Raw genomic sequence first — 22,931 nt, 5'->3', positions numbered from 1 at the left:
CGATTACACAGGTTCTTAATCGATCGGCCGATCGATTAAGGAATGGTAATCGATCAGTTGATCGATTACCAGTCGCTAACTCGGTTTCTCAGTAAAGCGCGTAATCGATCACCCAATCGATTAAATTCGGTTCTGTGGAATTTCCCAAAACTCACAGAAGGTTCCGTAATCGATCACCCGATCGATTCCACTACAGCATAATCGATTAAGTGATCGATTATGCCTCAATCTGTGGGTTTTCTCGAGTTTTCACAGTGAGTTCGGTAATCGATCAAAAGATCGATTAACCTATTAACACGCGCTCACAGAACGATCTGTAATCGATCACAAGATCGATTAAGGTCTGTAATCGATCAGATGATCGATTAATCCACTCAGCCTTGGTTTAATCGATTCACTGATCGATTGAAACAGGCTTAACTCGATCAGGTCGACTTGAGTCTCACCCGAGCCAACCGCGCTGGATCACGTAATCACGAACAGGCTACCCAGCCTCCTCTGATACTGATCCGATCCGAGAACAGGCTATCAAGCCTTCTCGGACCATAGTCCGGTACAGAGAACGAGCTACCGAGCCCTCTCTGACCTAGTCCGGTACAGAGAACGAGCTACCGAGCCCTCTCCGACCTAATCCGGAGAACGAGCTACCGAGCCCTCTCCTACTCAAAACGGTCCAGAGAACGAGCTACCGAGCCCTCTCTGACCTAATCCGGAGAACGAGCTACCGAGCCCTCTCCTACTCAAATCGGTCCAGAGAACGAGCTACCGAGCCCTCTCTGACCTAATCCGGAGAACGAGCTACCGAGCCCTCTCCGATCTCATTCTTTAATCGATCAATCTGAATATGAACTTAAATCGTTGTCAAGCATATATCCGCTCCTCAAACTGAATAGCAATTTTTGAAAGATCATTTCGAACCTCAGGAGGATGCATGGGCAGTTGCCTCTTCAAAACTTCCACACTAAAATATAAACTATTCAAGCACTATACTACAAAAGTTAAGGGAATAAAGATTCAAGAACCAATAGAATACTAAACAATTGATGAGTGACAATGATCATCTGAGCAGTACATAATAGCAAAGATATGGTCCAAAACTGCTAGTTGAACGAACAAAACATATTTAAAAACTGAAAGTCCAAAATACAATGATTAAAGAAAGAAGCAAATGTATAAAAAACCACCACCGAGTACGTTTATTTTATTGAAAGAGAATACCGGTTCAATTTTTAATTAATAAATACAATTACACTGAAAATTAAGGAATCACCTAAGAAAAAACACATTTAAATTCTAAAAGCAATAGTACAGTTGAGCAGGAAGGGTGAAAACAGGCATATATCATATGTAAAGATGAGAACAAGAAGAAAAGATGCCTTTATAAGGTCCAAGCAACAGGAGGAAAAAGCATTCCTCTTATTAGAACGTCTACATCTGAACTCAAATGGAATGGACAGTGTTCCAAGGATAATCAAATAACGTTCCAGTAATGTGCATCTTTTTTCAGATTAAATTATTTAAAATATGATAGCACGGTTTCAGCAATCCTAAAATCCAAACTCTCAGGTTTCTACGTATATATACCAAATCAAATTCAGTAATACAATTTACAGGGATCCATATTAAAGGTATAGTAGAACATGAAATCAAAGTACTTCTGGTATATATATATATATATATATATATGTGTGTGTGTGTGTGTGTGTGTGTGTGTGTGTGTGTGTGTGTGTGTGTGTGTGTGTGTGTTGATAAAGCACAATAATCTTTTAAATTTTAAGATAAAGTTCTTGAGCTTCCGATATAGTAGTATAGTTGAATAGCAAGCACTTGACAGAAAGGAACAAATTCTCCCCCTTTAGAAAGAAAGGATTGGGACTATTTTATCCCATCAGTATCTTGATTACGAGCGAAGCATCAAGCTATAATTGATACAAAAACAAAAATAGTTGCCAACAAAATTCCGAAATTGTCAGAAAGCCTATTCAGACACCCTTATTCAACCCCGAATAATATTTCCATGTCAAAGATGGAATAACGCAACAATCAAATCGAAGCAATTATCCATGCCGATGATCCAATCATCAAAGAGAAGCGAAATTTGCAAAAGATGGTGAAATTAGGACATCTTGCAAGCAAAATTTTTGAAATTGACAGACAAGCTATTCGTCCTGGAAAAGCATTTTCCTGACAAAGATCGTATATTTCAATGATCAAATCGAAGCAATTATCCATGCCTACGATCGAAACATTAAAAAGGAGCGACATTCAGGGGGAGAGCGTGAAATTAAGCGAGCAGAATTCTTGAAATTGACAGAAAACCTATCCACACACCCTAACAATCAAATCGAAGCCACCATCTAGCCGATTATCTAATCACCAGAAAGGAGCGAAATTGCACGTGTGTGCGCGTGGAGGGAAACAAGCCACCACACTTACATCTTTTTGACGATTCTCTGCCGCGCCTGGGGAAGGAGTTGGATCTTCCAGTCACCAGAGTTCCCATTTGGTACGGATGATGACTCCCCCTGATCCAGCCAGCAAGTGCTGCCCTCCATCCAACCGAACTAACTAGCGAACCACCTTGTCGCCTTAAAATAATGTCACAGAGAGTAGATCATAGGAGAATCGGATGCGAGATAGAGAAAAGTGGATCAGAGAGAGAGAGAGAGAGAGAGAGAGAGAGAGAGAGAGACAATGACGAGGGAGAAGGGAGGGAGGAAGAGTGGGCGTTGACTAAAGCTAGAATAAACTGGGAAGAGAAGACCTAGAGCAACCAATGGCGGGGTGGCCTGCCATGCACGACATGGGCCGTTTATAACTGATGCTACCTACATGGGCCGGTAGTCTGAGTCAGACCCAGCCCGGCTTATTAAGTACCATGAATTAACATTTAATAGAAAGATCAATCAAATAACGATCTTCTTTTATTATTTTGATCAAAGTCAATAAATGTTTTATAATAATATTTTAATGGTCAAAATAATAATACAAAAATATTTCTATTAAAGCTTTTTAATATCTTTTTTAATACATAAGATCACAAATGAATTTATTATGCTCTTTAGGAATCCAATCGTACTTAATTAATTTTGAACACTACAAAATTATTAAAAATATTTTTAAATGTTTTAAATGTAGTTTAATATTAAACAAACTTTCTCACGTATTTTGAAAATCTAGTAAATGTTAGGAGCAGTTTAAAAATTACCCTGTAGTTTAATATTAAACAAACTTTCTCACGTATTTTGAAAATCTAGTAAATGTTAGGAGTAGTTTAAAAATTACCTTGTAGTTTAATATTAAACAAACTTTCTCACGTATTTTGAAAATCTAGTAAATGTTAGGAGTAGTTTAAAAATTACCCTACCAAACCACAGGAGAACGGGCCTTTAACCACCCCTCGATTCCCTTGGTCCTCTTCTCGTGCTAGTCGCCGCCGCACGGCGATCAACGACGACGAACATCTTCAGGATCTTAACCTATCTACGATTCATATCGCTAGTAAGAATCTCCTTTTCTATCACTTCCTTGTTGCCGTATTTTTCTCGTTTGTCCTGCTTACTCCGATCCCTTGTCTCCTCTACAGAGCTCGGTAGAAGCCAATTTCTTTTTTGATTTTCTGATATGGAAATTTGAACTACTGGCGATGGTTACTCTTCGTCTGGGGATGTGGCCCAGCAATCTACTAGAAATGACAGAACAATATTTGTTTGAATGTAGTGACTATCGGATGGGGAAGATGAAAAAGGTTGAGACATACGTTCTGTGAGAGTTAAGATAAAATAGAGGAGAAGATGAACCCGGAGGTTAGATGTTAAGGACACAAGTGTTAGATTTGACGGTTGTGTTGAACAGAACGGAATAACACGCGTTTCAACCTTGAATTCTTAGTTCATAAGTAGGGTTGAGGCATCCACCATGTAGACTGAGTTTTATAGATTTATCGGTTTCGCATCATAGTGGCTTCTAGTAGTCATCATCATTATTCATGCGTGGACCTAGAGTATAATCTTATTGGACTTGTGAGAAAAATACTCATAAGGGTAGGAACGTCGTGCAGAAGCAGAGGGACTTAAGATCAAAGAAAAAAGGGGAAAGAATTAAATGTAGATCTTTAACAGTAAAGTTTTAGAAGCTGGTCAGTTGAGCATTTAAAAATAACATTGCAATATGTGAAATAGCAGAACACTTATTTATGTCTTAAAGCTATAAGTTAACAGTAGGTTGTATATATCTTTTTCACATTTCCCTTCTTGCATTGATCTTTTCTTTAAGGATAAAATGCTAAACTACCATGAGCTTTACCTGGTTCAATGAACTATCATGAGCTTTTAAATTACAAATCTATGACATACTTATTAAGTTCATAATAAATCTATCACAGTTTATTTCTGTCAAGCTGTTGATGTGTCAACATGCCATAGTGATTTATCCACCTCAAGATTCACATCACCCAATCAATTATATCATTTTATTTCATTTTCTATATCTTTACCAAATAAACACCTTAAAAACCCATACAAACCTATGTAAGGAGTTTATTTTATGTAGATATAAAAATGATATAATTGATTAAGGGATGTGGATAAATTAACGATGTGGCATGCTGACATGTGATAAATTAACTAGCAATAACTTGAGAATTAGCAATTTTACAAATTTATTAGAATTCAACATGTGATAAATTTGTTAATGTTGAAAGGACTCATGATAAATTTGTTAAAATATGAAAAGTTTGTGATAGATTTGGCAATTTGCCCTTTCATTAAGGGTTGGGATGTGTTAAGCTCAAAATGGAAACCGCTACATCTTTAACATCTTTTGTCCAGCCTGGCTCTAAATAATTTGGTCGGATTGCAATGCCTGCTATTCAACAGCTCTATAATAGGTTGTTGCTATATTCATGACTGGAAATTTTTGGTCATGGATTTAGCGGGTGCCAAAGAAGCTCCAGTAATCCTGTAACTGACTTTTACTATATGTTAATACTCATAGGCAGGTTCCTGACTTTCTCATTTTCCAAGAGAAAAAATGGACATCAAATACAATTGCCCCGCTATTATTGATCTGAAGTGGAATACTTAGTTTGCTTAGGTGCTAGTTGTTGGACAACATATTCACTTTGATTCTAGAATACTAGAGAACAAATTCGTCAAAGTGTATGCACTCTCTAATTAAATGAAAGGGACACAATTGTCATGATTAAAATGCTTACACAACTTTTCTTTCCTTAAAGATCACAATTACAAGTAATTGTTCTGAGCTGAAAATGAAGCACATTCTAAAGATCTTGGCTTTGCTGGTTGCTGTTGCTGCCATTTGGATCAGCTTACTTGAAACATCAGTAGCTCCTCGTCACTACATGTGGCTAGTCAGTTTTTTGTCATATGTTTCTCCTCTCCAAAATGTTTGAGTTTTTCTACAAAGCATTAACAATTTTATTTTCTTCTTTCCAGCTTCCAGTTTATCTAATTATCTCTTTAGGCTGTTATGGCCTTCTTATGGTGGGAATTGGTTTGATGCTGTTTCCAACATGTCCCCAGGAAGCTGTTCTACTGCAGAAGGTTGTTTAAGACTATAACATCTATGTTTACATTAATTTTTGTTAGTTTTTCCCATTTTTGATGGCTTCTTTGATTGCTTGAAACTGTCTAAATCAAGTTTCATGATTCACCACTTTTTTTTTTAGTACTACTAGAAACAAGATCCTCAAGCACTTGTTCCCTTTCACATGCTCGAAGATTCTTTTTCTTGGATGTCTTTTCTTCAATGTTTACTAGTTTCCAATATTGATGGTATCAAGAACTGTTTGACATATTCATCCAACTCTCTCATCTTTCATCTGGTATTGAGATACATAAAGTCATCGTAGATTCTTGCTTGTGTTAGTTGTACAACTCAACTGTCTTAGTTTTTTCAAATGCTATAATTTCAACTATGCTCAGGACTAACATTTTAGTATTTTGCATGCAATAATTTAGTTAAAACTTCAACTTGAAGATGGCATCTATTTCTTGCTTAAAGGGAAGCAAAAAGGAAAATGTTAGCTAGAAGGTGGACATGTACCACAGATCAAAAGGATTTGATCAAGCAACTAGACATAATATCATTTTTGAAGAGTTCTTTCTTACATGAATACAACTTTCTATATTCTCATTGTATTTCCTTTGGTGTGTTTCTTGTTAGATCTCTTATGATAAACTAGCTGTAACTGTCTTATAAAGACTAGCAAATCAATAATTTAGAATTTAAAAAGAAAAAAGAAAAATTGGTAGAGAAAGAATTAGGAGGCGAGTAGTTTTTGTCCAAGGTGAGAATCTGGCCATCCGACATAGGGTAGTCCAGTTCTACACCCAAAGGTACAGCCAGGGAAAAGCTCCCTACTAGCATCTACAAAAGAGTGGAAACCTTGTTGCAGCCCCAAGAAATATAGTAGCAAATCAGCTTTTTGTGTGTGAGAGAAAAACATAGTAAATTATTTTCAGTGCTCTAAGGTGGAGGCGGAGAGCGCCCTCCTGTTTGAATGAAAGAGTATTCCAAACCTAGTTAGGAAATTTTGGATATGAATAAAGATTGATTGAGCTTATCTAATAGGATAAGCATGCCATTCTTATAACAAATTTTGGTAATGATGAACTATTGTTGAGTAATAAGCTATCATTAGATAACTTTGAATAAGAAAAACGCTTAGTCTACATTTATCATTAAAATAGCACAAAATCGATTAAAAAGAAAATGGTTCATGATATCTTCATCTGTATGTATATATGTAGTCTGCTGTTGAACTACCAAATTTTAAGGTATTTGCCAAAAAATAATCAACTGCTACCTTTTACTATGTTCTATGCGGATTATTCAATCATGTTTTGATCTCTGAAATCAAGTTAGATATGTTTCATAGCTGAGCTCTTTTGCAAAGTTCTCTTTACTGAAATTGCCAAGCCTTTAATACCAGTTTTGAATCTTGATAGATTACCATTGTTTGGCATATATAAACTCCTTTAGAATTTAGGTGAATGTAACTATAGCTTCAATGCTTCAATTCTTGGTGCCTTTTCTGATCATTTACCAACTACAATCACTAATTTACCTTGACTGAATGTTTAAATGCTAATCCTGCACTAATTGTTCTTGAAGAACTGAGTGGTCATTGTTAAAATGTTTGAGAACAAAATTGCTACACTCTGATCTATGTTATGATTCTTGATCTTTGGCGTTGTTTAAAATTAAGGTGAATGCAATTGCAGCTTCAATTCTTGATTGGCTCCTTTTCTTCTGATTTTTTACCAATTTCAATCATCAATTTACCTTCAATACAATCTCTGATACTAAATTAAACTTACACAATTGATCTAGAAAGCCTGAGATTCTATATGTTAAAATGTTTGAGAACGAAATTGTTGCGCTCTGATCTGCATGAGGGTTCTTGGTCTATACTCCACTAATCATTGAAGAATAAATGACCTTTATAGCATTTTATTTTGTGCCTGTAATTCTGTAGAAAATTTTGTTTACTTGCAAACAAATTGGTTCTTATGACTATTGACATTATATTTGATACGAAAACATGAGTACTTAAATTTCTTTCAATCCAGGACATTGTAGAAGCCAAGGAGTTCTTGATAAGAAGAGGGGTAGATGTGGGGTCTGATTAAAATGTGTCTTTCGTCATTCATCAGTTCATGTTGAATCCCTCCCTCGTCTCGGTACGTGTCTTCAGCTCGAGAAAATTTCCACTTTCTTTGACTCTTTATGAAGCTAGTCATGCAGAGTGTGAATAAGATATTTCTTTAATCCGATAATTTTTATGATTGTGATGAGATATGAACTTTGGAATTACGATCACTGAGAAAATTACAACTCAAGTAAATTAAAGTAATTGGTTCAAAGTTCGAATTCACAAAAGATAGTTTGTCCTATTTGAAGTGTTTTTGGTATCATAATTCAGCTAAACTCTGGAAAAGTACGAGACTTGGAAATTTAGATGAATACTTCTTTATCACGGAAGAAATGTTAGCGTCCATGAATGACTTTTGTTGTGTATTTCTCTTCAAACCTTATTCTCAACTCTATTGGGAGAAAGTTGTTTACTTTGGGACCCGCTCTACCTGCCAAGAAGATAAAGGGTAAGAAGTGAGTGGAAAACAAAGTGAAAGACGGAGAGAATGAGAGAGAACCGAAATAAAGATACTGCAAATGTCCATTTCGCACTCAATTTACAATTATGTACTTCATTTTAATTTAATATTAAAAAATAAAATTTATTTTTTAAAAACTTTTTAAAATTTTCTCTTTTTTTTTGGATTTATATAACAAGATAAACTCAAATAAGTTATAGTCTTAAAGATAACAGAATGGTATTAGAAATTACAGGATGGGTTTTCTCCATTTATATTTACAAGTTAAAATTATATACTTTAGTTAATTTAAAACTAAAAATAAAAAATGTTTGAAAATTAAAAGAAAATATAAATCGAGCTTCGAGGCAAAAATAAATTGAGAAATAAAAATAACGAATAAAAATAACGATCCAACTTAACTGTCAGTGTTTTATGATTCACTATCTATTTGAAAATTTTTTCATAAATTCATTGCAGTTGAGTTTTGAAATCTAAATGTTTAATCTGTCATTAACGAACTTAACCATTTCACCATTGCTCTAGTGGCAAGATGAGCCAAGTTGATCTGATGGGTTGAGCAAGTAGTAAGGTTGGGGGCATTAATGGTTGGGCTTAATGAGTTATAACGTCAGAGCTAGGGCAAAACCAATGTCTCATAGACAAAGAAGGAAAATTTATTTTCACAATTTGTAAGAAAAAATTATTTTATTCTAGAATTTCTATATTTTATTTTCATCGACAAAGAAAAAATTATATTAATTGTAATTTTTATCATATTAAACACTAGAAAAAAATCTAAAAAGAAATAAAAATATTAGTTCAAACAAAATTAAGAGAATTTTGCCTCATCCTTCATTAAATTATGCTTTCTTTGAGATGAGACCAACTAGATTAAACCTGTCCTTTGGCCAATATCCATATTGGAAAATTCGATATATATATTCCTTTCATCCATCAATATGGATTTTATTTATTAGAGGGCATAAATGGAAACATACTTTTGACTAGATTTTGATACGATGCTATCACTAAAAAATGGAGATGAAAATCACATTGAGAAGAGTTGATAGGCCAAGAAAATTACATGGTCGATGGAATGAATAGCAATATATATATTGACAAGCAACGTTCCAAAATACGAGTTGAACAAAGTTAGCCACTACAAGAACAAAAAAAAAAGAACAAATAAACTAGTTGAGTTACATGACACATTTAATTCAAAGATAGTCAAAAGGGATCTACTAATGACTCAACTTATCATATTTTTTATGAAATATAAAAGAGATCATGTTCAAATCCATTTGAGATAGTAAATAATTACCTACAAACTATAGTAATTGGAGAGTGAATTATCAATTGGGATCTACTATCGAATGCTCTCAATACATTTTTAAGAATTTCTCAATGAGCTTCAATGGCGGATAAGGATTTTGGATAGTCTTGATACCCTTTTAGTAAATCCACCCTTTGGGTAGCTAGGCACCCCTTCAAGTATATCCGTCTCTTAGCATATTTTAAATGCTCCTTCAAATAATTAAGTACAAAAATCAAAAGAATACCCCTGTTTTTTGGAATCATCATATGAGCGCCCCTTTTTTATTTTATTTTTATCAAAAGGGCGCCCACCCCATCAACCCCTTGCAAAATGATATAGTTGCCCTCAAGTACATCATTTGACATTATTATCTCTTAGCTAGGGGTGTCAATTCGGGTGGATAGGATGGGTTCAGGTCGAAAATAAAATATTATTAAAAAATTTCAATCCGAACTTGAATTCAACTTGAAACCCCCCCCCCCCCCCCCCCCCCCCCCCCCCCCCCATAATTCTTCATTTTTATCTCAACATGTTATCATTATCATACTAATATTACATAAAACATCTTAATTTTTAAAATAAAATTTGATTTAACCCATAAAAAATTCAAAAAAACTTTTTTTTCTATTTCCCCCCATAATTTTTTATTTTTATTTCAATATATTATCATTATCATACTAATATTACATAAAATATCTTAATTTTTAAAATAAAATTTGATTTAACCCCTAAAAAATATCATAAATCCTAAATCTGGGTCAACTCAGGTCAACTCAAATCCAATCTCAATTTAATCCAATCCAAAATCCCCCAACCTGAACCTGACTTGAACCCTCAACCCTAACCTAATTTTTTTTGGATTGGGTCGGGTTGGGCCCATTTCTGACACCCCTAATTCTAGTACACACATTAAATCCTAAATTGGTCAAGTGCGTTGTAGCAACTACAAAACAATAACTGATACAAATGTTGTAGCAACTATAATTTCATAGCTGCTACAACGTGAATGCTATTAAACATGACAAGTTTGAGTTGTAGTAACTAAAGTTTGTAATTGATACAATGTGAATGTTGTTGAATATAACATATCTAAGTTGTAGCAGTTATAATTTCGTAGCTACTACAACATGAATGTTAAGTGAATTGGTTGAATCTCTAATGTAACAGTTACAAAAACATAGCAGCTACAAAACCATAACTATTACAACGTAAATATTTTCTAACATGTTAAGTATGTGTTATAACAATTATGAAGATTTCATAACTGCTACAACGTGAATATTTTTTAACAGATTAAGTATATGTTATAAAATCTATGAAAGTTTCATAGTTGCTACAACACGGACTTGTCATGTTCATACAACTGACCATCAATTCACGATTTAATGTATGTGACAGAAGATAATAATGTCAAATAGTATATTTAAGGACAACTATATCATTTTATAGGGGGTTGATGGAGTGGAACATCCTTTTGATAAAAAAAATTAAAAAGAAACACCCCTTTGATGATTCCAATAAAAAGGGACGTCCTTTTGATTATTGCCCCGTAGTTAATGACCTCTAGTTACTTATGACACCTTTTTAAATAGTCAAATCATTTTTTTTAAATTAGTGATCTTTGATGCATAATCATCAAACTTAGTTAATATACCTCTTTGGGTAGTCAATGCACATTTCTAATTGTAGTTGTCAAATTTTATTCTACTCCTTTGAATAGTCAATACATCCCCTTTGAGTTAGACCCGACCACGGTTCGGAACCGCCAGTTCGACGGTTCGGAACCGCCGGTTCGACGGTTCGTGGCAGGTCGACCCTTAACCTTAACCGCCCAAGACGGTTACGGTTCACGGTTCGGAACTGCCGGTTCACGGTTCGGTTCACGGTTCGCGACGGTTCACGACGATTCAAGATTATTATATTAAAAAATTTAAAATTTATATAAAAGAAATATTGAAAAAAAGAGAGAAAAGTCAATATAGTTTAGTGGTGCATATTCCAAGACCGGTGAGAATTACGTTCGTTCCCCATCAACGGCGTCTTAAAATAGATTTGAATTAAATAAATATAAATATAGTATATATATAATTATATTACTTTTACAAACAAAAGGTGTTGTAGAACAGTGGTGAGTACATGTGTTTGTGTCTCAGAATGTCATGGTTCGATCCCTAGCAACAATATATTAAATTGTAATTTAATTAAATATATTTTATATACAAATTATTGAACACACATTAAAAAATATAAAAACCGTTAAAAAAAAATCAAAAAAGCCCAAAAAACTCAAACCACGGTTACTGTTTGAATCGGCGGTTCAAACCGCCGGTTAACCGGCTGAACCGCCGGTTCAATGAGGCTTAACCTTAACCGGCCCGGCATCCTGACGGGCCGGTTACGGTTTGGCCCGGCTAACCGGGTCAATGGGCCAACCGGCCCGTTGACCCGGTCCGGGTCCGGGCCGGACCCGGCCCGTGGTCGGGTCTACTTTGAGTTAGTTATGAGGACAAGGTGAAAGTTGGATTCTCTCTTTAAAATAAAATTAATTTTAGAGAATTGACTTCTTTTTCCTGTTGGGATCGTCTCGGTACAATGCAGGTGTTTACATATTTCGTAAATGTACGCAATATAAATAAAATAATAATTAAAATTAATTATTACAATACACACGCATAGACAGAAAATAACAAGTACAAGACATGACAAAATTTAAAATTTTTACAGAATAATAAATTATTCTACGTGTACCTGGCGTATGATGCTAAGTGGAAAGGACATCAATCGAACGGTCTTCATCGAAGTCCCGCCTCTACTGGTGATTCATGCCGAGTGATCTTCAAGACGACTTCCAAAGTCTCAAGTCGCGTCATGATCTTCGGTACTAGCTGCCGAACAGCAACAGTCAATATAAGAAAAAATTCTAATATCGAAAACACGCAACAACACACGTCGCATTCATTTTTTGAGCTTTTTAACTATCGCCGAAAATCGAATCTCCAGATAGAAAGAAAAAGGAAAAGAAGACCAGAATAATTTTTGAAAAATAGAAAAACCCTTGAAAACTTCACAAGTTTCCGTGGGGGAAACCCCTAATGCACGATCCTCCAATCGCTCTGATGATGAACCCACTCGGTAGTAGCTTCGGCGGCAAGATTAGCTCTAGCGAAGCAAGGTAGCGGTGGCAACCCAATCCGGCGGCGTTTCGGCGAGCTTCCGGTGGCGGCAACAACCAAAACAGGTTGGCAGCGGCGGCAGAACAGGAAGGGAAGAGGAGAAGGGTCGTGGCAAGGTTTCCGACGGGGTTCGGCTTCTCCTCCGGCGGAGACGATCTCCGATGAGCGACGACGGCGGAACAAGCCCTAACGGGCGTTGGTGACGAAGGTGAACGGAGAGGAGAAGAAGAGAAAGAACTCGAGATTTTTTTGGGTTTTTATTCTCCCTAACCATCTGCCCCTTTTAACTGCGGTCGCCGCGAGTTTCTTAGCGCCAGAAGCAGAACCGCGGCGATCGTGTCTCGCGGTTCCCCCGGACACGGGCGTCGCGCGAGAAGTGATCGCGTGGGCGCGGTCGCGGGTGAGAAGAAGTGGGCTGAATCAGAGAGATTTAACCTAGCTTGACCAGACCAGAATCTAAGGTTTATTGTAGAAAATCAATTCAATTTTGGTTCGCTTGGTTTAATGACTAAAGGATCTTCGATTTGACTCAAATTAATTTTGTTCAATTTATCTACGTAAGACGAATTCCCTCATCTCTTCTATTTTACTAAAATATTTTCCATTATGTACCAAATCAAGTTGGTTCAAAATCGAATTATTTGGTTCAATAACCAAACCACCTTCGATATGAATCAAATCAGTTTTTTCTTTTGTTTGGTCCAACCAAATAAACATTTTCTCGAACTGAGAATCAAATTCTCAAACTCGTTTTAAGTCTTTCAAAAATTTTATAGTGCGTGTGACCCAATAGATTTTCGGTTATGTTGGTCATTCGTAATTAACTATTAATTGAGGAATTATTATGAGTGACACTTAGTAGTACATCATGATCCCAATTGATCAAAAAATCAATGATGATTCCAGAATAATTTCTAAACCCTTAAGCAACTTCAATGAAACATGCTTTGTTCCTTTCACCGTCTTATACCCACTTGGTTCAGGATATGGTCTGTGTATATCAGTCCCCACTAGGCTGACTACGTCACACCTAGCCAAAGTTGTTTTCTTGTCTTATGAATTCAAGTTACTTGTACATGTGTCCAAGAGTGACATACTCTTGACATGTAATGATTTAGCTAAAGACTTTTAGTAACAATCCTAACAAGTGACTACAGGGTATACATCTCTTTTTCAAGGAGCGGTGAATTCTCTGTGGGCTATTCAAACACTTTTGGGACTTCGACTTATACTCAATCATCTCGGGTCCACACCTCCTCAGAGATGTTTGTTTAAGATATCAAAGTATAAGCTTCCATGATCAAGATGACTTGAATACCGCAAGTCAAAGGAAACTCGTACTTAAGCTGCAGTGAGATCTTCATTGACATATGAATCAAACCATATGAAGTCTCATGACAGGTCACTCCAATGAACTAGTTACCTTTAACTAGCATTCACGTTTGACTCTCAACATTCAATGTCTCCAACAAGTGAACATAGCTGATTGTCAAACCAAGGAGTTTAAACGTGTCAGTCTCAATAGAATCGATGACGTTTATGTTCATCAATTCATTAACTAAGAAAAATTTCAATACATTCATAATTACACATGTAGAGATATTTACAAGTTATGATCCAATTACAAATTCTCTCATGTTATAAATTGTATTACGGACATTCAATAAATAAGTCTAAGATCCAATCAAACATATAAAATATGCACTTAAATAGTAAATTTCTATTTATTTAATAAACAGTAGAACCATGGGCGGAGCCACAGGGGGGGCGCCTGGGGGCGGTCGCCCCCCTGCCCCTCGGCAAAAATCCTAGCTATAATTGTTTGAGGAGATGAAATGAAGGTACTGCCTATAATTGCTCGAGTGAAAAAGAATATGTGGAATTGGTTGTGGGTGTCTCTCGTGTCCACCAACTTGTCCCATGCATGCTCTAAAAGAGATGCAAGCTGCATGTGGAATATAATAGGCATGCATGCCTATTGCATTTGGGCTTAATCTATACATTAATAGGCCCGGTTGGTATATTATTATTATTATTATTATTATTATTTTAATTGAGATCTCTGGATTTTACAATCCGATTAATCGGAAGATGAATAGTCTGATCCCACATATTAACCACCAGGTAAATCTGAAAAGCATATCCGGGTTGTGACTCAAGGACCTGCGGTTCGATCTCCAACTACGACGTATTTGCAAGAATTTTTCTCCAAACGGAGAACATAATTAAAGGATGCTGGTCATCTGGATTAGCTACCGTATGCGCTTTCTGATTTACCCTGGTGGTCGGTGAAAAATTTTCGTAGGACCGGACCGGCCACCCCCAGGGATTGAGTCCATAAAACTGATTGAGATTTATCATTTTTTTTGAAAAGCACAGGTGAATTCTGATATGACACTCTAGCATCACTAGTGAATTGGACTCCACAGGCATTCCAAGACTTGTCTCATGCATGCCCTCTAAAAATGGCCCCCCCTCGATAAAAATCCTGGCTCCGCCCCTGAGTACAACCGTAAGCCGATTGTTTTAGAACACCTCTCAAACATAACATCTCCCCCACATGAGAAGAAGTAATTGTTGCCACTATAATATCAATATGATTTATTATTGTCTCTGTAACTTTTCTTTGTTGACCGATTCATTGTTAGATCAAAATATCTAGTTGATGACATAGATCATAACTTTTTAATATGTCAATGTATCCCTTTAAGTAGCATAGACATCTCTTTGAGTAAATATAGTCATTCAGATAATTTAAGTATCCCGTGATTTAGACACCTCTTTGGGTAGATATAATCTTTTAGATAGTTTAGGAATCCTTTTTGGTAGACTCACCTTTTTAGGTAATTTAAGTATCCCTTTGGATAATGTAACTCCTTAGGCACTCCTTAGTGTACCACCTCTTTATATAGTAGAGGCATCCCTTCAGTTGAGTTGCCCTTTTAAGTTAGTCATCTTTAATGGGTCTTTATCATACTTAGTTGATACACTCCTCCTTTAATAATTGTTACTCTTTCATGTCAATCATTTCTAGAGCTGTCAAACGGGCTAACCTATGATAGAGCAGACCAATCCACTAAAAATTCATCATATGGAGGGGCGGGGTGAGCCGAGCCACCAACTTAGTGGGTTGAGAAATCTCCAATCCAACCCAACCCAAGACGGGGTTGCAGGTCAGGCTGGTCAATCCACAGCTTGTCAAAAAATAAAAAATTTTAAAAATTTTAAATTTGGATTACAATTTAAATTGATCAAGTTAAAAATTTTAAGCTTGAATTGTGATTTAGACGGATCAAGTCCACTAATCCATTGAGTCTCCTGCTTTAATTTTAAAATTTAAAAATAAATAAATAAATTTTCTCAATCCGTAGACCAACTCAAGCCTACTACAGGTCAATCCATGTGGATTACAAGTCTAGGCGGGTCAACCCATCTGAACCGATCTTAAAATGGATTGATAAAATTTCAACCCAACTCACCTATATTGCTTGGTGTGGCGGACCAACCTGACAGATCCAACCTAAATTAACGACTATAATTATTTTTAATTATGATTGTTTAACTTTGTTGATAGATTCCTTTAGGTAGTCAATACACTTCTTCAGATTAGTCATAAGGTTAAGCTAATAGTTGAACTCTCTCTTTAAAACGATATTGCTCCACCTCGATACTTTTAATTTATCAATAATTATCTCTAAAAATATATTGATTTTCATCTCTCCAAATTTTGAGATTTGACAAATGTATGTGGTCTTTAAACACCTTATAACTTTTATCAAAGAAAAGATAGGAAAACTTAAGGGAGAAAAATAATTTGAGATTTTAGTGAATTAGAATTTTTACATGAGGTCACTTCTATAAAATTACATTTCTTACTTTCAAATTTAAAAATTACATCCCTTACCTTCAAATTTAAAATTTTATAGAAAAACAAGCTTCTAAATAAGGTTTTGTTAGACTTAAATTGTGGTCCAACAAAAGCTTCATTAGTCTAGATTGAAAACTTAATTTCATAAGTTGTTGGTAGTGGTGTAATCATACCCCATGCATGAGCTTTACATGTTTATTTTGATGTTGGATGGTATTTAAAATTTTGATGTTGGATGGTATTTAAAATAAAACAAATTGTATATTCCTATATGATTGTCAAGTATGCAGGAGTAATCAACTTGATATAAAAGATGAAATCCAAGAAGGTTAGAGATCAAATTCATGGTAAAGAGGAAATCTTAGTAGATTGGTGACCAAATGCAAGGGAATGCAATCCAAGAAGGTTAGAGGTCGGATTTTTAACAAAAGAGAAGTCCTAGCAGATCAGGTGATCGGATGCTAAGCGATGAATACACTGAGATGAGATGACTCTGGGCATGAAAAGTTCAGACAAAAAAGGAGGTTTCACTAGTACAAGGCATGAAAGAAAATATATGTGGGACGAGGGTAAAAAGAGTTAGGTGAATCTTATTCATTAAAATGAATGAGAAATAGTGCAGGAATCGACTGATATATATCTTGACTATATTCACAATCTCTGTCATGACCTAGAGGTGTCATTTTCGCACATCGGAAGGTACCTCATTCGGTGACGATATAATAAAGGAACCAGTACAAGAATAGAGACATAACATAAAAGAACCGTCCATAATTTTATTAGACAAAATAACCAAACAGAAAGTACATCTATTTATTAAGTCTCATCGACAACTACTTGAACATATAAAGGAAAAGAAAACGACATAAACCATCAAACTAAAGTAAACCAAACTGAAACGCAACACGTCAAGGTCTCTGAGCAACTCTAAAGAAAATTGAACTAAGGTAGTATTAAATCTGTGCTTGCAAATCTGGAAGCCAAAGAATATAGATAGTTAGCCAAAGGCTAAGTGGGTAATCAGAAAATATGTAAATGAATTTAATCTTAATTAAGAAATCAATAAATTAAAGTGGATCATAATTTCATATTATTACTTTAAGTTCTTGTATAGTCTCAATTGGTACATAATATATATATATATATATATATATATATATATATATATATATTTATCTATCATCACAAGTATTATCAATCCTTATTATTTAAGCAAGTTATATCATCACTATTATAATCTCAATATGGTCAAATGTTATAAACAGTATCAACATTTATATAATTAATTAAAAAGTACACAACATGAGCCAATATCATCAGAGTATAATCATATCTCATATATCTATAGGCTATCAGCCTCCTCAGAATATATCGTCACATATGTTATCTAACGTATGAGCTAACAACCCTCACCGATAGAAGACAGGATAAACACTGACCTCGGCCTCTACTCTACCACAATAATATGTGGGCAGTCAGTGCTCTGGACCGAGGGCTACATCACACCACTACTACTCAAGTGTACGGTCTAGTACTCTAATATAAGACTCTGGTATAAAACTAGGTTCATAGTTAACACCTTTTAATATTTATCATTTTGCATCACAATTAATTCACTTTATATCTTTTCTGATTTCTCATAATTATTACATTCTTAATTTGTATCTTCTCAACTTGGTCTAACCGACCAACTCAATTCAAATTCCATCTTATTCATTCATTTATGTATCACCATAAGTTTTACATGTAAAGGCTAAGTATCAACAGGTAAGGGCTAAGTATCAACAGAATAAAATATCAACAGCAAGGAATATAATAGATCAAGCAATGTAATGACATGTATCAACAGACAGAGTAAATCAGAGTATCTATTTAAATTTTGAAAATATCCTTTTTCATTGTAATTCCCCCAGATGAATCCATGTGTGAACAGGAAAAAAATAATTAATTACCCTTTAATGATTTAATTACTTTAATCTTGTTTGAGTATTTTAAAGATCTTTTTAATTCCCCTTTTTAAAACCATTATAACATAATATATATATATATATATATATATATATATATATATATATATATATATATATATATATATATATATCAATTAAGGTTATCTATTCATGCATAGGAAAATATATGAGTCCAAGGAAGGATGTACCCACCTTTGTGTCTATCAAACTCCGAGTGTCAGCAGATCAACGTGCTCCACTTGAACCAATATCTATATATAATATTAAAATAATTCCAATAATCAAAATATTATTTAATAAGAATAATAATACAAAATCTAAACATTACGAACAACCCTAAGTCTAATATTCGCTTCCTCATAATATTTCCCATCCTTACTACCTTTTATCCCATTACCAATCTCTATAACCATCCTGATAAAAATTTTATCTTCTAAGGCTAGGACTGTTAGCGAAAGAGAGGGACGAGTTAACAACCCAAAACTACAACCCCCAGATTCCACAGAAGATAAAGGAAGGAAAATGTTACTATTTCCTAACTTAACCCACACCAAAAAAAAACCCTAAACCATTAGTTAGCCCACAAAACGCAGAGAGAAAAAAATAAAGCAGAGATCGGGAAACCTAGCAAGTAGAGTTGCGGGCATGGCAGTGACGTCACGGGCACAAGGCGGCGATCACGCGGTCGGCTCGCAACGATTGTGGCGTCGGTGGTTGAAGGCACTGGCATCGTGGTTGCTGCATCGCAGGCGCAGAGGCGTCAGGACCTGCGGCTGTCGACAGGCGACGTCACTGTTGGTAACTGCGCCACGACCGGAGGGTGGCATCGCGGACGAAAGGTGACAGCGATCGCGTGGTCGGCAGGCGGCGTTGCGAGGCTGCGCAGAGGGGCGACAATCGCATTAGGGCAGAGGCAGGGGTTGTGGGAGGAGGCGGCGGTGGGAGAGGGATTTAGGGCTCGAGTTCGCTAGGGTTTTTGCCGCTCGTCTCCTTAAATCGCGTCCCTCGCGAATCTCACGATTTCCTCTCCGAGGAAAACGGAGATCGTGACTTCTTCATTTTTTTAATACCGATTCTTAACAATCTCGGATGGTCTGAGGGGTGCAACAACAATGTGCAATCGATTGATATGACAATACTAGTAGATTGGTATAGAGAAACCAACAAAATAGGTCAAGGTGGAGTCAAACCATGAATTTATTTGTTATTTTGATATTAGTCGACTGATATATATATATAACAATCGACTGATGGAGTTAAACCATGAATCGATTTGTGATTTGACATTAGTCAATTACCAAACATGATGCAATCGACAGATAAAATCAAACCACAAATTTGGTTGAGATTTTTGGTTTAATTGATTGCATGGATGAATAGTTGATTGATAGGGTCAAACCATGAATTAGTTTGTGGTTTTGACATGAATCAATTGCTAGGATCATAACAATCGACTAATAATTTAAACCTTGAAATTCATCATTAATCAGAAATATTTTAAGTTAATTAATACAGTCTATTGGTCAAAGTTCAAAGGCACAAAAAATTTGACAATCAATTGCACCAATCAATTAATCACTATCAATCAACTGATAAACATGTATCAATCGATTGATGTGCAATTTCAGACAGACAATAACTATTGATTCAAAATTTCATATTGATGTTCAACGGTCAACTAATCGCTAAATATGGACTGCAGCCGATTGATATAATGCAGGTAGTCCACTGATGCCTAAAGATTTGTGAAGCAATTATGCTCGGTTGAACATCATATAAAATTTATTGAAAGCTTCATTTTAAAGGAGAGAACTCCGAGAAGAACTTCTTCCCTTAATCAATACTTCATTCCAAAAAGTAAGAAGAACGAGAGATCATTGTTCAAAGAGATTTAGTGAAAATATCGTTAGGATCTTACGCCTTGGATTAACAATCTTAAGGGTTATGAATTAGACAAATCATTGTGTCTTTGTAGCGCGATTAGGGTGTGATTGATTGTGTTGTTTTTTTTATTTCAGTTGTGCACTCGACGGTCAAAAGGAACTTCCCCCCCTTTGGTCCTACAAACAAAACCCAATTGAAGTTGCTACTTATTACTAGCCAAATAAATTAGATGGCTACTTGTCAATTGAATTTCTTCTTCCTACAATTAGGCTCATGTTGAATTATCTCATTCTAGAAAAAAACACGTACATTTATGAACTGCACTAATGTATTAACAATTTAAATCAAACTGAATTATTTACAAAAAAATAATTAAAATAACTACTATTTTTATGTATTCCTTCTTAGAGAAATATAAGTTTATATATGTCCTGAATGGATTTTGTTCCTTGCACAAAGTCCAACCTTGACTGACTGAAGTGATCTATCTATCTAATTAGTTACCGAACGATAAGGTTAATTATTTGTTGATCAAGATGTGCTCATACAGTTAAGGAGCTTTTGTTTGAAAGAACGTTCTGGCTAATGTAACGACAATCCATGACATGGAAATCAGTTGTTTCAAACAGACGCTGGGCAGATGAACAAAAGAATCGAGGCTCACCTGTGTCCTGAAAATATTCAGGATCAGGATATTGAGAGGGTCCCTCACCCCTACGTGGAATTTTCTTCCTAGGAGGTTTAGTTGCAGTATGTTTTTGTCTAACCCTATAATGCAATGCATGAGTTTGATGATGTAAACAAGCAACAAGTAGCAAGTTAGCCCAGGCATAATCATAAAGAAGGAAGAAAAGTAAAGATATTATGTTTTCATTGTATACCTTCTTTCCATTGTGATGATTTTCCAAGAACAAGCACTAAAACCCTAGGTTTTGGTTGGAGTTGATGAACCAAGGGAGATTAGAGCTAAGAATAGAGAGATTAGAGCTCTAGAGCGCTGGAGGACACGAAAAGAGGAAGAAAACAGCGAGATCGGCGAGACCCTAGGGTTAGCAGTCGACCGTTGTTTGAGATTTCTTTTATAGAAAGTTCGCCATCAGTCGACTACTGTTGGGCCAGTCGACTGCTCCAGTCGACTGAGCCTTAGCAGTCGACTGCTCCCTTATTTCAGAAACTTCACAGATTTATTGGTCGAGTGAAGCAGTCGACTGGGCAGTCGACTGACTATGATCAGCACTGTGCAGTTTCTGATACGAACTTCAGAAATGCCTAGAAAATTTCATAAAATTCAAAAAAATTTAAAATTTTACATAGACATGTTTGTTTTCACATATTCTATCAAGGAAAAATATGAGCTTGTGAAAAATGATTGTATTTTTGTGGTTTGATATAAAAACTTTTGTAGTTTGACACAAACTTGTATATTTTGTATCAATTTCAAGGTTTTGTTATGAATCCATTCCAACTTCCTTTATCTTTCAACATTAAATACTTGTTGAAATGGTTTTAGATTATTTAAAATATCCAACTATGATTGATGGGCAAGATGTCCATTATCGGTAAGATTAACTTTGATTCAATGTAGCTTAGCTAAGTCTTTTTTGGTCTACCTCGCCCTCGTTTGATATGCGTATTTGTTATAGTTTCACACCGCCTAACTGGAGCATTTATCGGTCGTCTAAGTACATGTCCGTACCACCTTAAACGTGTCTCACGGAGTTTTCCCTCAATAGATGCAACTCCAACTTTTCTCTAATGCTCTCATTTCTTATTCTGTCCATCTTCGTATGTCCACACATCCATCTTAACATCCTCATCTCCGCAACTCTCATCTTTTGCTCATGTGCTCGAGTCATAGCCCAACATTCAGCGCCATATAACATGGCAGGTCTAATTGCCGTTTTATAGAACTTTCCTTTAAGTTTTAGAGGCACTTTACGATCACATAAAACACCTGATGCTCTCCTCCACTTCAACCATCCTGTTTGTATTCTATGTAAGACATCTCTCTCAATCCCTCCATCGGCTTGCAAAAATGATCCTAAATATTTAAAACTCTCAGTTTCAGACAACTCATCATCTCCTATTTTAATACTTGTCTCATTACGTTCAATATTGCTAAACTTAAATTCCATATATTCTGTCTTTACTCTACTAAGCCTAAAACATTTCTCTTCTAGGTTTCTTGCTAAGATTCTAATTTAGCATTTACTCCCTCACGTGTTTCATCTACCAATACAATATCATCTGCAAACAACATGCACCATGGTACGGTATCTTGAATATGTCCAGTAAGTTCATCCATGATTAGTGTAAAAAGATAAGGACTTAGAGCTCACCCTTGATTACGCTAACACCCCTCTTTTCTACTGCCACCTCTTGAAATTCAACCCTATGAATTTCTCTGGCTTCTCGGCATGATTGATTGGGACTGTTGGAACTGTCCCAATCGTGACAGTAGGAGTCGTTACCTGTACTTGTTGAGGAGTAGGCTCCGCTATCGTCATCTCAACTTGGTCCGACGCCATCGCAACAGATAGGAATCTGTTTTAAGATTGTTAGAAGCTTTACTTTTGATACAGCCGAGCCGAGTGGCCGCCG

At 35.7% G+C, this 22,931-nt stretch overlaps 1 protein-coding gene across 3 annotated transcripts; it reads left to right on the top strand.

Moving 5' to 3' along the window:
* The first annotated feature begins 3,405 nt into the window (after positions 1 to 3,405).
* On the top strand, positions 3,406 to 7,824 carry LOC141848327 (dolichol-phosphate mannose synthase subunit 3-like). 3 transcript variants are annotated; one of them, XM_074736367.1, is made up of 5 exons: positions 3,406 to 3,501; positions 3,587 to 3,748; positions 5,237 to 5,371; positions 5,457 to 5,564; positions 7,596 to 7,824. In XM_074736367.1, the coding sequence occupies exons 2-5, from the start codon at positions 3,647 to 3,649 to the stop codon at positions 7,653 to 7,655; spliced, it is 405 nt and encodes a 134-aa protein (XP_074592468.1). In that variant the 5' UTR covers positions 3,406 to 3,501; positions 3,587 to 3,646; the 3' UTR covers positions 7,656 to 7,824. The 3 variants fall into 3 exon arrangements, with proteins under 3 accessions (XP_074592468.1, XP_074592472.1, XP_074592469.1); XM_074736371.1 differs by lacking the exon at positions 3,587 to 3,748; XM_074736368.1 differs by lacking the exon at positions 3,406 to 3,501 and having other exon boundaries at positions 3,675 to 3,806.
* The last annotated feature ends 15,107 nt before the right edge of the window (positions 7,825 to 22,931 follow it).

Source organism: Curcuma longa, chromosome 1, assembly GCF_044706935.1.
Source record: "Curcuma longa cultivar G26 ecotype Majalengka, Jawa Barat chromosome 1, ITB_CL_G26_1.1, whole genome shotgun sequence".
Lineage (NCBI taxonomy): Eukaryota > Viridiplantae > Streptophyta > Magnoliopsida > Zingiberales > Zingiberaceae > Curcuma > Curcuma longa.
This window is presented reverse-complemented; position numbering and strand designations above follow the sequence as displayed.

Excerpts from the sequence above, each read along its gene's own strand:
- LOC141848327 (XM_074736367.1), top strand. The coding sequence starts at position 3,647 with ATGGTTACTCTTCGTCTGGGGATGTGGCCCAGCAATCTACTAGAAATG. Across the intron at positions 3,749-5,236 it reads GGATGGGGAAGATGAAAAAG|ATCACAATTACAAGTAATTG; the intron begins GTTGAGACATAC and ends CTTTCCTTAAAG. Across the intron at positions 5,372-5,456 it reads CTCGTCACTACATGTGGCTA|CTTCCAGTTTATCTAATTAT; the intron begins GTCAGTTTTTTG and ends TCTTCTTTCCAG.